The 14,211-nt window shown below is 41.8% G+C and overlaps 1 protein-coding gene across 2 annotated transcripts in view; it reads right to left on the minus strand.

The window, feature by feature from the left end:
- The window catches only part of axdnd1 (axonemal dynein light chain domain containing 1), a 67,775-nt gene that overhangs the window by 18,892 nt on the left and 34,672 nt on the right, over window positions 1-14,211 (minus strand). For both annotated transcript variants that reach the window (XM_034180111.1, XM_034180112.1), the window contains exons 16-20: window positions 10,955-11,171; window positions 8,064-8,157; window positions 6,921-7,111; window positions 5,329-5,419; window positions 2,075-2,206 (exon numbers count right to left, since the gene is read on the minus strand). In XM_034180111.1, coding sequence (XP_034036002.1) covers window positions 2,075-2,206; window positions 5,329-5,419; window positions 6,921-7,111; window positions 8,064-8,157; window positions 10,955-11,171 — 725 coding nt within the window. The remainder of the gene's footprint in view (window positions 1-2,074; window positions 2,207-5,328; window positions 5,420-6,920; window positions 7,112-8,063; window positions 8,158-10,954; window positions 11,172-14,211) is intronic.

Consider the following 14,211-nt stretch of genomic DNA (forward strand, 5'->3'; position numbering starts at 1 on the left):
AAGGAAGGCTGGAGATTGACCTATAATTAGCTAAGATAGCTGGGTCAAGTGATGGCTTTTTAAGTAATGGTTTAATTACTGCCACCTTAAAAGCCTGTGGTACATAGCCAACTAATAAAGATAGATTGATCATATTTAAGATCGAAGCATTAATTAACGGTAGGGCTTCCTTGAGCAGCCTGGTAGGAATGGGGTCTAATAGACATGTTGATGGTTTGGAGGAAGTGACTAATGAAAGTAACTCAGACAGAACAATCGGAGAGAAAGAGTCTAACCAAATACTAGCATTACTGAAAGCAGTCGAACATAAAGATATGTCTTTGGGATGGTTATGAGTAATTTTTTCTCTAATAGTTAACATTTTATTTGCAAAGAAAGTCATGAAGTCATTACTAGTTAAAGTTAAAGGAACACTCAGCTCAATAGAGCTCTGACTCTTTGTCAGCCTGGCTACAGTGCTGAAAAGATTATGGGAACACTAGCCATGCACGGCCAGCGCGTTTGAATTTAGCAACATCTGTCAGTTGATATTTAGTTAAACGAAATGCACCCACTTATATACTACAACAGTGGCCTTCAAAAGAAATGGAACACTTGCTATTTCACACATTTTAATTAGTTTATGCCATTTCAAATACACACACACAAAAAAAGAAAATAACCTTCCTTAAACTCAAACTGAAAGTAAATCTCTACAACTTGATATAAATTAATTAAAAATATAAAAGCCAAGATGAGGGGCCCATGCAACCCATCAACTGTGTGCCTTTCACATGGACGTGAAATGCCACAGATGTGATCAAATCCGTGCATTTTACATCCATGTTCACAGCAGCAATAAACAGCTGAGAGGTGCGCATTAAAACAGCATGTTGCGCACACTTCAAGATCCAAATTCCCACAGCAAAAGAGAAAAAATCTGAACATGCCACTCATCCAGCTGTAAAGATTTGTAAAGAATGCCCCAAGCATGCATCGTGCGTGCAATCGCCAGTCAGAGAACATGTGCTGGCCCACTACAAGTCCTCACACAGATCGTGCGCGCGATAATGATGTCCAACTGCAGCGCTGCCTTCAGATCAAGTTTTGTCATAATTGTGGCACGTCCATTACCTCCTGAAAATAATCTATTTTGACTTTTTCCAATGTAAGAAATACATGTGCGTGTCCAGGCAGTCTGTAAAAACAGCGTGGTGGAGACAGTCCACATGTTCATGTCTAGTTCACAAAATTAAAACATGCCAGAAATTTTGAACATTTCAAAATTTTCTTTGCACACTTGAACGCAGCCACAGATGTGACACCCAGTACCTTCCTAGATGTCTCCCACATCTGCAGTTGTCCAATATTGCGTCCCCTCCATCGAGTGCCTCTCTCACCTGCTCAATAAATTTCACACAAGTCTTCCACCTTCAGCTTCCGCTATTTATCCTTTGTTGAGCTCTCGCTCTTCTTTACCTCTAAAGTCATCCTACAAACCACCATTCTATGCTGTCTCACTACACTCTCCCCTGCCACCACCTTACACTCTCCAATTTATTTTAGCTTGCATCTCCGACTAAGAATGTAGTCCACCTGTGTGCACCTTCCTCCACTCTTACGTCACCCTGTGCTCCTCCCTTTTCTTAAAGTAAGTATATTCACCACAGCCATTTCCACCATTTTTGCAAAATCAACTACCACCTGCCTGTCCACATTCTAATCTCAACAAAGATTATGATCTAGTGGTAAAGTGTTGGGCTTGAGACCAGAGGATCCTCAGTTCAAACCCCAGTATGACCGGAAAATCACTTGGGCAAGGTCCTTAAATCCCCAAGTTGCTCCTGGTGTGTAGTGCGCACCTTGCATGGCAGTACCCTGAGATCAGTGTGTGAGTGTCTATGGGTGAATGTGAGGCATAATTGTAAAAGCACTTTGAACGTCTGATACAGATGGAGAAGCACTATATAAATGCAGCCCGTTTACCATTATTTTCCATTTGATTACAAGCTCTCAGATTTTTTTAATTTAAGTGATTTATTTATTTTTGTTTAATTTTCAGTGCCTGGAATTTTATTTTAAGTCATATCTTCACCAGCAGGTCGGTGGTCACTGCTGGAGAGATCATAATATTGTCGCTGAATATTTGATCACACTGCTCCACAGCAGCAGCTTTCACTGCTGAAAGTAGGATCTCACATGTCTCCAACCAATCGCTGCACTCCCTCTGAGGACAGACAAACAGTCAATCAGACAGAGTACAAACTGCTGGACATGCCATTGAAGGTGCAGTCTAACTGCTGAATTGCTCCTCCTACTGTATATCTGCTAGCTTTGCACACAAAGCTATAATACAACAAATTCAATTGCAACAAATTCACTAAATACTCATGGCTGACTAATGGTTTCATTCTCAGATAAATGCACTGGAGGGGAAAAAACCCCCAAAATGGCTTGTTTTTTACTCACAGGGGAAAACTACCATTTTGCATAAGTACAACCCCAATTCCAATTCAGTTGGCACATTGTATGAAATGTAAATGAAAACAGAATACAATGATTTGCAAATCCTCTTGAACCTATATTCAATTGAATACACCACAAAGACAAGATATTTAATGTTCAAACTGATAAACTTTATTGTTTTTGTGCAAATATTTGCTCATTTTGAAATGGATGCCTGCAACACATTTCAAAAAAGCTGGGACAGTGGCAACAAAAGACTGGGAAAGTTGATGAATGCTCAAAGAACATCTGTTTGAAACATTCCACAAGTGAACAGATTAATTGGAAAACAGGGGACTGTCATGATTGGGTATAAAAGGGGCATCCCCAAAAGGCTCAGCCATTAACAAGCAAAGATGGGGCGAGGATCACCACTTTGTGAACAACTGCGTGAAAAAAATAGTCCAACAATTTAAGAACAATGTTTCTCAATGTTCAATTGCACGGAATTTAGGGGTTCCATCATCTAAAGTCCATAATATAATCAGAGGATTCAGAGAAGCTGGAGAACTTTCTACACCTAAGGGCCCTGTCCCACTGGGGAGAGGATTAATTGCGCATGAATTGAGTACACAAATTACAGGCGTTCATTGTCGTCTGCAACAAAAATGGCCAAAAATGACAAATGTCCCAGTATGAATTATGGATATATTAATAATGTATAGCGAATATATGATGAACAATCACGGTTGTATAACGCATGTAGTAAGGAAACGGATCTGACGCATTGCGATTATCATTACGGGTGTATTATGATGCATCGCGCACGTGTTGCGCGTGCACGGCATCTGCATTGTGGTCATAAATGAAGCACACTCAGGCTGTCGGCATCACTATTCACACCAACAATACAGCCTCTGGAGCATTTTCTGGACTTGGACAAGCAGTGAACAGCACGAGTGGTGACGTCAGCGGATCACACCAGAGCGCAGCTTGTCTCAACGATTATAACAAGAAGTTAAATCTGTTATAAACATAGGAATAAATACTGTAACAGCTGCAGACAAGAAGGGAAAAACACGCAACTGTTTTATCAAGCCTTGACAATGTAAACAAGTCAAATAATTACCTTTTTAGACGGCCCAAAATGCTTTCTGCAGCTAGAGCCGTGCACACGTGCACGACCGGCCCAGCTGCAGCTTCCTGATTCAGGAGGAGATTACAGCCTTTTTAACAGGCAATTTGCAGAATGAAATCATTAATCCACCACAAAATAATTATTTTATATAGGCAGCATCCAGCGCAGAGCACGTGGCAGCTGGTAGAACAAAGAACGGTGTCCAGCTGTGAACACAGAGCATCTGCTTTGCATCCGCCGCAAATCAGATGCAAAGCAGACGTAATAAAAACGCTGTATTCGTGGCCAATCTGTATGCAGTCGCTACAACTTATTTTAGTTCGTGATGTGGACATGATGGGCACGCAAAATATCCGTTTTACACACTGTCCCAGTCCGCTGCCAAGCCGCAAATCCCTGTCAGTTGTGGATATCAGCAGATGACGGCGAATATACAGCGCATAGATTGAGTATGTATTGAGTATGGAAGGCGGATGTCATCCGCAGCCAAAATTTTGTGCAGCTCAAAAATCCTGGAAATGGAAAAACGTGCCTCTGCAGATAATTGCGGACGTGTGTGGGTGTCGGCCGACTCATACAAGCATGTTTCACGCATATTGCGGATGTTAAGCGAATATGAGCCAATTTTGTGCGCAATCCACACGCAAATCCTCCTAATCACCAGCAAGGCTGAAAACCAACATTGAATGCCCATGACCTTCGATCCCTCAGGCGGCACTGCATTAAAAACGGACATCATTGTGTTAAGGATCTTACCGCGTGGGCTCAGGAACACTTCAGAAAACCATTGTCAGTTAACACAGTTCGTCGCTACATGTACAAGTGCAAGTTAAATCTCTACCATGCAAAGCGAAAGCCATACATCAACAACATCCAGAAACGCTGTCACCTTCTCTGGGCCCGAGTTCATCTGAAATGGACAGACGCAAAGTGGAAAAGTGTGCGGTGGTCTGATGAGTCCACATTTCTAATTGTTTTTGGAAATCATGGGCGTCGTGTCCTCCAGACAGAAGAGGAAAAAGACCATCCAGTTTGTTACCAGCGCAAAGTTCAAAAGCCAGCATCTGTGATGGTATGGGGGTGTGTTAGTGCCCATGGCATGAGCAACTTACACATATATGATGGCACCATCAATGCTGAAAGGTACATCCAGGTCTTGGAGCAACACATGCTGCCATCCAAACAATGTCTTTTTCAGGGGCGTCCCTGCTTATTTCAGCAAGACAATGCCAAGCCACATTCTGCATGTGTTACAACAGCGTGCCTGCAGTCCATACCTGTCGCCCACTGAAAATGTGTGGCACATTATGAAGCACAAAATATGACAATGGAGACTCCAGACTGTTGAACAACTGAAGTCGTACATCAAGCAAGAATGGGAAAGAATTCCACCTACAAAGCTTCAACAATTAGTGTCCTCAGTTCCCAAACGCTTACTGAGTGTTGTTAGAAGCGAAGGTGATGTAACACAGTGGTAAACAACCTATTGAATATAGGTTGAAGAGGATTTGAAAATCATTGTATTCTGTTTTTATTTACATTTTACACAACATCACAACTTCACTGGAACTGGGGTTGTACGAACAACACAAGACACCAGACCTCAGAACTAAACAATGGCTTGATGGAGTTCTATTGCTTCCGAGCAGGTTATGTCAAAAGCACCACTTAAGCGCAAATGTTTAACACATACAGCATGAAGCTTAGAGCCACATATATCCTTTCTATTCATTTTACGCATTTTACTGCTTGAGCTCATGTTTTACCTGCAGCTTACTGAACTCATCCACCTTGTGTTCAGCCTCATCTTGATTTGGTCTCTGCCGAATCTGCACCTCCAGAATCAGCCAGCAAGAGCTGGAACCAAACACAGTCTTTAAGAATTCAAACATCTGTGCGGAAAATAACTTCACGATCCGTCGTCCTAATTCAAAATAATTTCAATCGTAGTATTTATGAACAAACTGTTTTGCTCACTAGTATGTATCAGGCATCACCTCAACAAACTGGAAGGAAGGACTTGTTGTCTCTTTCTTGACAGGAAAGGGTGACACCTGGGCTGTTATAACTACAGGGGTCCTACACTGTGTTCTGTGGTGAGTAGGGTACTTGAAAGGCTCATTCTCAAAAGGATTCAGTGCCAGCTGCTTGCTGCTCAGTGACCACACCGCAGAAGTCTACTATTGACTGCATCCTAGCTCTGTAAGTGCTCAGTGAAGGCACTCCCTGAATATTGGCAGTGCTCGTTGGCAGTCTAAACTGATTTCTGCACAGCCTTTCTTTCAGTTAATTGTGCTGCTTTGTGTGACATAATGAGAATTTGCAGAATCTTCAGTAAGTTGCTGGATATCATATACACCCTCTGATGTCTTCTCAGTGGATTTTGGTGTTCATAATGGATCTGTCCTAGCTTCAACTCTGTTCAGTGTTTTCACGGACTGGGTGATGGGTGAGGGCTTGGAGTGTCTTTGTTGGTGAGAAATGTTTTAATAACTGACTTGGTGAAGGATGCTGGACTAAGATTCAGGCTTTCAGTGACATCCTAGATACAGTCATCAGAGGTGCATATGTTTGTGATGAAAATGGAAAAATTGTTAATTCACTTATCTCAGCAGTAATATTAATGTCTCTGGGAGCTCTGCCTATGAAGTTGAGGAACATCTGAGAAAAGCTTACATGAGGTGCTAGAAAGAGGTGTGTGGCAATGCTGAAGTCTCTGCAAGAGAATGAAGCTCCAATCCTTCAGGGTCCCAGTGTTTCCAGATTTCCAGCTTCTGGTTTTGTGATTTAGGCTCAAACCAGTAATCTAAGGTGACAACTGGATATCACTGGTATTAGGTCTCTTTGAAACATCCATGATGTCACTGAAATGATTTTTGTTCAATGAAAAGTTACTTAGGGAGACCCAGATAACTTGTATTGTTTGGGAACATCAGCTGCACTTAGTCATGCGTTTCCCTGAGTGTGATCCAACCCACAGGTGCCTCAGTGCTGAAGACCCCATAAACAGGAAAAGGCTAAGGGGACACATGTGCCACATGGCTGCAATAGATAGGCTACTTTCAGGAGGTGAAGATGGACGAGTGATCTGTTTGTGTGGTTGCCAATCTGCACCCAGGTCGGTTCTGTAGTGTGGTGAATGTGGCACTGTGGCAGCAACAGTGCATGGTCCCAGACCTGACCTGATATAAAAGTCACATGACAAGAGTGTGCTGTGTACATGTAAAAACTTTATGGTGTATTGATGATCATATTGTTGACTCAAACCTGACTGATGAGGCTGACACGCCAAGTCTGGCAGAAATTTTCATTCATGACACTGAGCATTGACAATGACCCTAATGACTTCTCTCAGTACCTGGTGAGGTAGCTGGAGAAGTAGTCCAGTTTTCCAGCCAGTTTCTTAGCATCTTCCTCTAGTTTATGCAGTGAACCATTTGTGAAGAAATGATGAACCTGTTCCTGGCCCTGGTTGTAGCTGTGGTCAGGGACCATGAAGACCAACAGTTCCAACATCCAGCGTATCTGAGCCATGTGAATGGAAATGACCTGATAGGAGAAGAAACAGAAAAGTAGTAAGTCCTCAATAAGCCCTGAGGCCCACTGGTGCTGATCTCCAGATTCCATAGCATGAAGAAGATGAGACTCTGCAACTCCACCTTGACAGGACGCCAGTCTGATGCAGGTACCCATTTGGACCTGAATGGACTGATTCAATGTAGATTAAGTGTCCCATGCAAGGCAACAGACAGGTAGCAAGTAGGATTCGAACATAGGTCACCATATTGGCAGACTACCTCCTTAACCACTCAGCTACATGCTTTACTCTGATATGATAGTGAAGCAATAATACCTAGTACCTAGTTGAACCACAGCCTATATCCATGAAGACTTGACGGAGTTTTGATATAAAAGTCACATATTATGCAAAATGCATTTAACAGTGATTTTCAATCAATATGTGTTCTTATCCTGTCTACAAACCCTTCAAAAATGAGAAAAATTCATCTTCTCCCTATTTTGTTTGCTACACCTTTCACAAAATGTGTTTCCATACAGGCTAATCGGAGAGTTTCCACAGATGATGTCATCTAGGGAAAAGCACCTCCTCAAGGTGAGTGACACTCCCCCCAGCCAGGTGTTCGTTCTGCCCACTGACCCTGCATCACAAATGCAGACTCAAACAAACATACTGAAGGTCCCAGCAAAGAACACCAGTTGTTCTGTTTTTAGCGGCACAAAAGAACACAAACTCACACATGCGCACACACACAAAGAAAAACTCCTTCAAGAGGGGGTGTAATCAGACACAGCCTATTTGCATTTGAATCTACAGACACAAACAGTCTGAGCAGTGTAGAAACAGAGGTGTACAGGCATGCTAGAATCCATGATTTGAGTGGCTTTTTAGCAAAAAGCTACAAAGATGGGGACCTCTGAGATCTATGTAAGCTTATTGAAAAGGAGTACATTATGTGAGCTTTACTGTTGCTGGGGTCACCTCCTCACGGAGCCTCTTGTTCTCACTGTCAAAGAAGCTGGACTGCTTCTTAATGAGTTCCTGTAGTCTCACAAACACTTCGTCTATTTCTGAACTGTTTTACAAACACAAACACACACAGAGACAGAGACACAGAGAGAGAGGACAGATTTTTGTTTACACCAATTAATTTGGAAAGTATATATATATATATATATATATACTCAACAAAAATATAAACGCAACACTTTTGGTTTTGCTCCCATTTTGTATGAGATGAACTCAAAGATCTAAAACTTTTTCCACATACACAATATCACCATTTCCCTCAAATATTGTTCACAAACCAGTCTAAATCTGTGACAGTGAGCACTTCTCCTTTGCTGAGATAATCCATCCCACCTCACAGGTGTGTCATATCAAGATGCTGATTAGACACCATGATTAGTGCACAGGTGTGCCTTAGACTGCCCACAATAAAAGGCCACTCTGAAAGGTTTTATCACACAGCACAATGCCACAGATGTCGCAAGATTTGAGGAAGCGTGCAATTGGCATGCTGACAGCAGGAATGTCAACCAGAGCTGTTGCTCGTGTATTGAATGTTCATTTCTCTACCATAAGCCGTCTCCAAAGGCGTTTCAGAGAATTTGGCAGTACATCCAACCAGCCTCACAACCGCAGACCACGTGTAACCACACCAGCCCAGGACCTCCACATCCAGCATGTTCACCTCCAAGATCGTCTGAAACCAGCCACTCGGACAGCTGCTGAAACAATCGGTTTGCACAACCAAAGAATTTCTGCACAAACTGCCAGAAACCATCTCAGGGAAGCTCATCTGCATGCTCGTCGTCCTCATCGGGATCTCGACCTGACTACAGTTCGTCGTCGTAACCAACTTGAGTGGGCAAATGGTCACATTCACTGGCGTTTGGCACGTTGGAGAGGTGTTCTCTTCACGGATGAATCCCGGTTCACACTGTCCAGGGCAGATGGCAGACAGCGTGTGTGGCATCGTGTGGGTGAGCGGTTTTCTGATGTCAATGTTGTGGATCGAGTGGCCCATGGTGGCGGTGGGGTTATGGTATGGGCAGGCGTCTGTTATGGACGAAGAACACAGGTGCATTTTATTGATGGCATTTTGAATGCACTGAGATACCGTGACGAGATCCTGAGGCCCATTGTTGTGCCATACATCCAAGAAAATCACCTCATGTTGCAGCAGGATAATGCACGGCCCCATGTTGCAAGGATCTGTACACAATTCTTGGAAGCTGAAAATGTCCCAGTTCTTGCATGGCCGGCATACTCACCGGACATGTCACCCATTGAGCATGTTTGGGATGCTCTGGACTGGCATATACGACAGCGTGTACCAGTTCCTGCCAATATCCAGCAACTTCGCACAGCCATTGAAGAGGAGTGGACCAACATTCCACAGGCCACAATTGACAACCTGATCAACTCTATGCGAAGGAGATGTGTTGCACTGCATGAGGCAAATGGTGGTCACACCAGATACTGACTGGTATCCCCCCCCCCCCCCCAATAAAACAAAACTGCATCTTTCAGAATGGCCTTTTATTGTGGACAGTCTAAGGCACACCTGTGCACTAATCATGGTGTCTAATCAGCATCTTGGTATGGCACACCTGTGAGGTGGGATGGATTATCTCAGCAAAGGAGAAGTGCTCACTATCACCGATTTAGACTGGTTTGTAAACAATATTTGAGGGAAATGGTGATATTGTGTATGTGGAAAAAGTTTTAGATGTTTGAGTTCATCTCATACAAAATGGGAGCAAAACCAAAGTGTTGCATTTATATTTTTGTTGAGTGTATATATATATATATATATATATATATATATATATATATATATATATATATATATATATATATGTTCTCCACTCAGATTGCAATAGCCAATCACAGATTAGCCTTTCTGTCCATCATTTGCCTGTATTTTGGCATGCTTGGCACCAGAACGTTATGTTGGATCCAAAAGGATCCAAAAAGGTTAGGACCAAAAGTTATATTGGATCGGTTCCCACTGACCAATAGCTTTAGAGCTTACTGCCAATCAGAGCGCGGCATACGTAGGTCAGGAACTAGCTGACAGACGCTGGTTGAAAAAATGGCAACAAACATGTCAACAGCAGCAGAAAATCGTCTGCCAGCGAGGTTTGCTTAGTTCACAGAGGAGGAACTGGTAGAAATATTGAACTCCAAGGATGCCAAAAACACTAAGAAGGTAGACAAACACACTACTGACGTTTTAGAAGCATTAATCGCATCAGAATCAATCATATGCTGTTCACAACAAAATAAATTTATCTAATTTACTTGATTCTTTGGTGTTTGCTTAATTTGGGAGGAGGGTGGAGAACATAACAATTGATGGATGGCAAGTCATCCAACAGAGAAATATTGGATGAAGAAAAGTTATATTGGACGAGGCGTACCATCCATTATTTGTATTATATATATATATATATATATATATATATATACACAAAACTATATTCTTTCTTAATTGTAACTCCTGTCTTGTCCTGCTATAACAAAATATTTATATCTCTGTTTATACAAAATATAAATAAAAGCTTTGGTAAACCATTACAAAAAATTACTTTTTCAAAGTATTATCAGAAATCAAAATCAAAATTCCTAAACAACTGCATCTGTGCATACATTAGTGATAGGAGACTAAACTATATATGTACATAGCTGAATGCTTTCTGTTGCTAAAATAATGTCATATTTCACAGTGTGTACTGAAGAAAGCACTTCATTTTCTCAAAGTTACACTGTTTTCTACATGCTGAACACCATGAAACAAAACCACAGGATAAAATTTGGTAATTCCTTTTCAGGGTAACTGGTACTGCTGATGGATGAAAACTTACAAAAGATGGAGCTTGTTTTTGATATTGTTGTCTTCTGTCTGTATGTTGAAGACATTTTGCAACATTTCTTCTGCCAGTCTCTGCAGATTATTCAGAGCTTTCTCCAACTTCAGCCACTCAGAAGCAGGCAGAATGTATGGCTGGCCAATCACAGCGCCAAGCTTGGCGATCCAGGAGTCCATCAATTTTACCATTGACATGATCTGCCTGTGGATCCCTGAAACAGAATAGCCACTGCCTCAATAATATTCTTTTATATTTGTGATTACACTATAGATCAGTTCACACAAAGTTGCTCATTATTACTGAATGGTTACAGAAACATGGAAGGCCTTTGGGTGGTGTGTGTTTCTGCTGTGTAAACACCACACAGTGAAACTCTCCAGGGTGCTGATTCTATGGCTGTTAGAAGCAACAGAGGGTTTTTGCGCTGAATGTAACGCTTATTTTCAGCAATATCTGACTCAGCTTTCACCTGTTTGTGTGTTCTATGTGGACATCATGCTGGTGCAGTTCTCCTGATCACTGATTATTAGGTGAGGTTTTCTAAAACAAAAACACCCTAGAACAATTGGTGTATTATGGTCATCAATTTCTATTTACTCACTAGATAGAGGTCCGGGCAGATCCACTTATTCACTGGCTGTTGCCAGAGCGCCGCCATCTTGGATAGCGTCTAACAACCAGACATCAATAGAAATCAATGTGGACATGATCAATATTTTTAAGAGAGTTTCAGGATATACGAGGTCTGTTAGAAAAATAACGGACCTTTTTATTTTTTCAAAAACTATATGGATTTGATTCATATGTTTTTACATCAGCCAAGCTTGAACCTTCGTGCGCATGCGTGAGTTTTTCCACGCCTGTCGGTTGCGTCATTCGGCAGGCTTTGAGTGAGCACTGCTCCACCCCTCTCGTCGTTGTTTCATTGTGAGCAAATGGCAGAATGATTTGGTCTTTTTTTCCATCAGAATTTTTTCAGAAATTGTTAGAGACAGGCAGCTGGAAATCATTCGAAAAATTTATCTGGCTTTCGGTGAAAATTTTACGGGCTTCACAGAGAATAAGGAGTGTTACTACAGCTTTAAGGACGGCCCACAATGGCGCATGGCACGCCGCGCTCCGAGCCACCATCGAGAGGCAGAAACCATCACATCATTTCTAAACGGATGGCTGTGTGGAGCCGGGACCGTCGTGTGCAATTTCTCTGGTTATCACAAGAGCTGGACATCAGCCATTTTCCAGCAGATTTCACTTTTAACAAGAGACTTTGTAATGGAAAGCCGCGTGGAGGCTTCGCGCGTCACGTCTGATTCGCTGATGAAGCGAGACAAAGGAACACCTCCGTTTCGGAGTGCCAGAGGACAAGTTGGGACATGCCTGTCTCGGCTTTCAGTGCTTACCAGTCGAGTGAGTATAAGAGAAATTGTGAAGAGCTGTGCATGTCCCAACTTGTCCTCTGGCACTCCGAAACGGAGATGTTCCTTTGTCTCGCCACAGGCGAATGATGCAACTGACAGGCGTGGAAAAACTCACGCATGCGCACGAAGGTTCAAGCTTGGCTGACGTAAAAACATATGAGTCAAATCCATATAGTTTTTGAAAAAAATAAAAAGGTCCGTTACTTTTCTAACAGACCTCGTATCTGCATTTTCTGTGCTATTACTGTACTGTTACATTTATTCAAACTCAGTCCCTCATTTGTACAGCCACTATTTGTCAAAACAAATACAGAAGAGGATCTATTTATATAATAGACTTGAGACACGAGAGTCTGATCCCTATTTAATTTCATCATGAAGTTAAAGATGGGAAATAATCAGGGATGAAAGTATGAGCTTCGCATGCTCGCATCATATTACAGATATTAATATTAAAGACTGCTCTTAACTCAGCTGCAGCGCCGCTTTTACGGAACGCTTCTCCGTGAAAATATCAAATAATATAAATAAAACAAAACAGCCAAGCCAGCCAGGGTAAAAGTAAAATTATTCAATAATTTCTGGACCAAGTTGAAAGAAATCTGAAAACACTACACTGGAATATGGAGTATATCATAGAGTAGGGGTGGCCAAGTTCAGTCCTCGAGAGCCACATTCCTGACACTCTTAGTTGTCTCCCTGCTCCAACACACCTGACTGCTAACGAGTCTTTCATTGGATTCAGGTGTGTTGGAGCAGGGAGACAACTAAGAGTGTCAGGAATGTGGCTCTTGAGGACCGAACTTGGCCACCCCTGTCATAGAGAAAGGAATCTCATTCGTGTGTATTCTTATATTAGTAGAAAATACAATGTCAAAGCGACTGTCATGTGACTCACCAAATTGACAGAAAAAGCATTTTCATTCTATGAATTTGTTCTTATTGAATATCTCAGGATGGAAAACTTGATGTGAAGAAAAATCCGAGGTTAATTAAAAAGGGATAAATTGAGACTTATGAAAGTGAGACTTCTTGTACGGTTTCGGCCCCAGTCTGGCTCGGTCATGTTTTGTCCCCTATTGTTTGGTTCTGTTTATCTCTTTTCTTTGGTAATACTTTGGTCAATAGTTTTATTTTCAGTTATCAGTTATTTCCTGTTTGTCATACATTAGTCATGTGTCTAGTTTCAGTCCTACCATTGTATTATCATTAGTTTTATCTCCTGTTTGCTTTTCTTTTTGTCTTATGATGAATTATCTGCTTATTATAACTTCTGCCACATGTGAGTTCTGTTCAAGTTTTGTCTTAGCATTTATTTTCTTGTTGTTCCCCTTATCAGTTCTTGCATTTGTTTCCTGGTTTAAGTCTTTGATCTTGGGTCTTTATTTTTATTTCTTATTTATTAGGTCTTGAATTTTGTTCACCTTTGGTTTTGGTATTTTATGTAGATCATTGTTCATGAATGTTCAGGTTCATCTTTTAGTTGTGTCCTGTTCACTTTGCTTTTTGTCTCCCTGCACTCTCTTGTCTGGTGTTCAGGGTTTGGTACAAGTGTGTCTTGTCCCTTTTGCTTGCCACACCCCCTTCCAGATTGTTCCTCCACATCTGTGTCTTGTTTCCGTAATTACTGCACCTGTTATTTAAGCCCTTCACTTTCTCCACTCCCTGCCAGTTTGTTGTGAATTCTTGTCCACGTTCCAGCCTTTGTTCTTGCTCTGTTTTGCCTTGCCATTATTGACCATGCTTCGTTTTTGACCTTGCTCCTGCCTCAGCCCATGTATTTTGTCTCCTGGTATTTTGGAACTGTGCATGTTGTTGACCACGTCTCTGCTT

Source organism: Thalassophryne amazonica, chromosome 10 (genome assembly GCF_902500255.1).
Source record: "Thalassophryne amazonica chromosome 10, fThaAma1.1, whole genome shotgun sequence".
NCBI lineage: Eukaryota > Metazoa > Chordata > Actinopteri > Batrachoidiformes > Batrachoididae > Thalassophryne > Thalassophryne amazonica.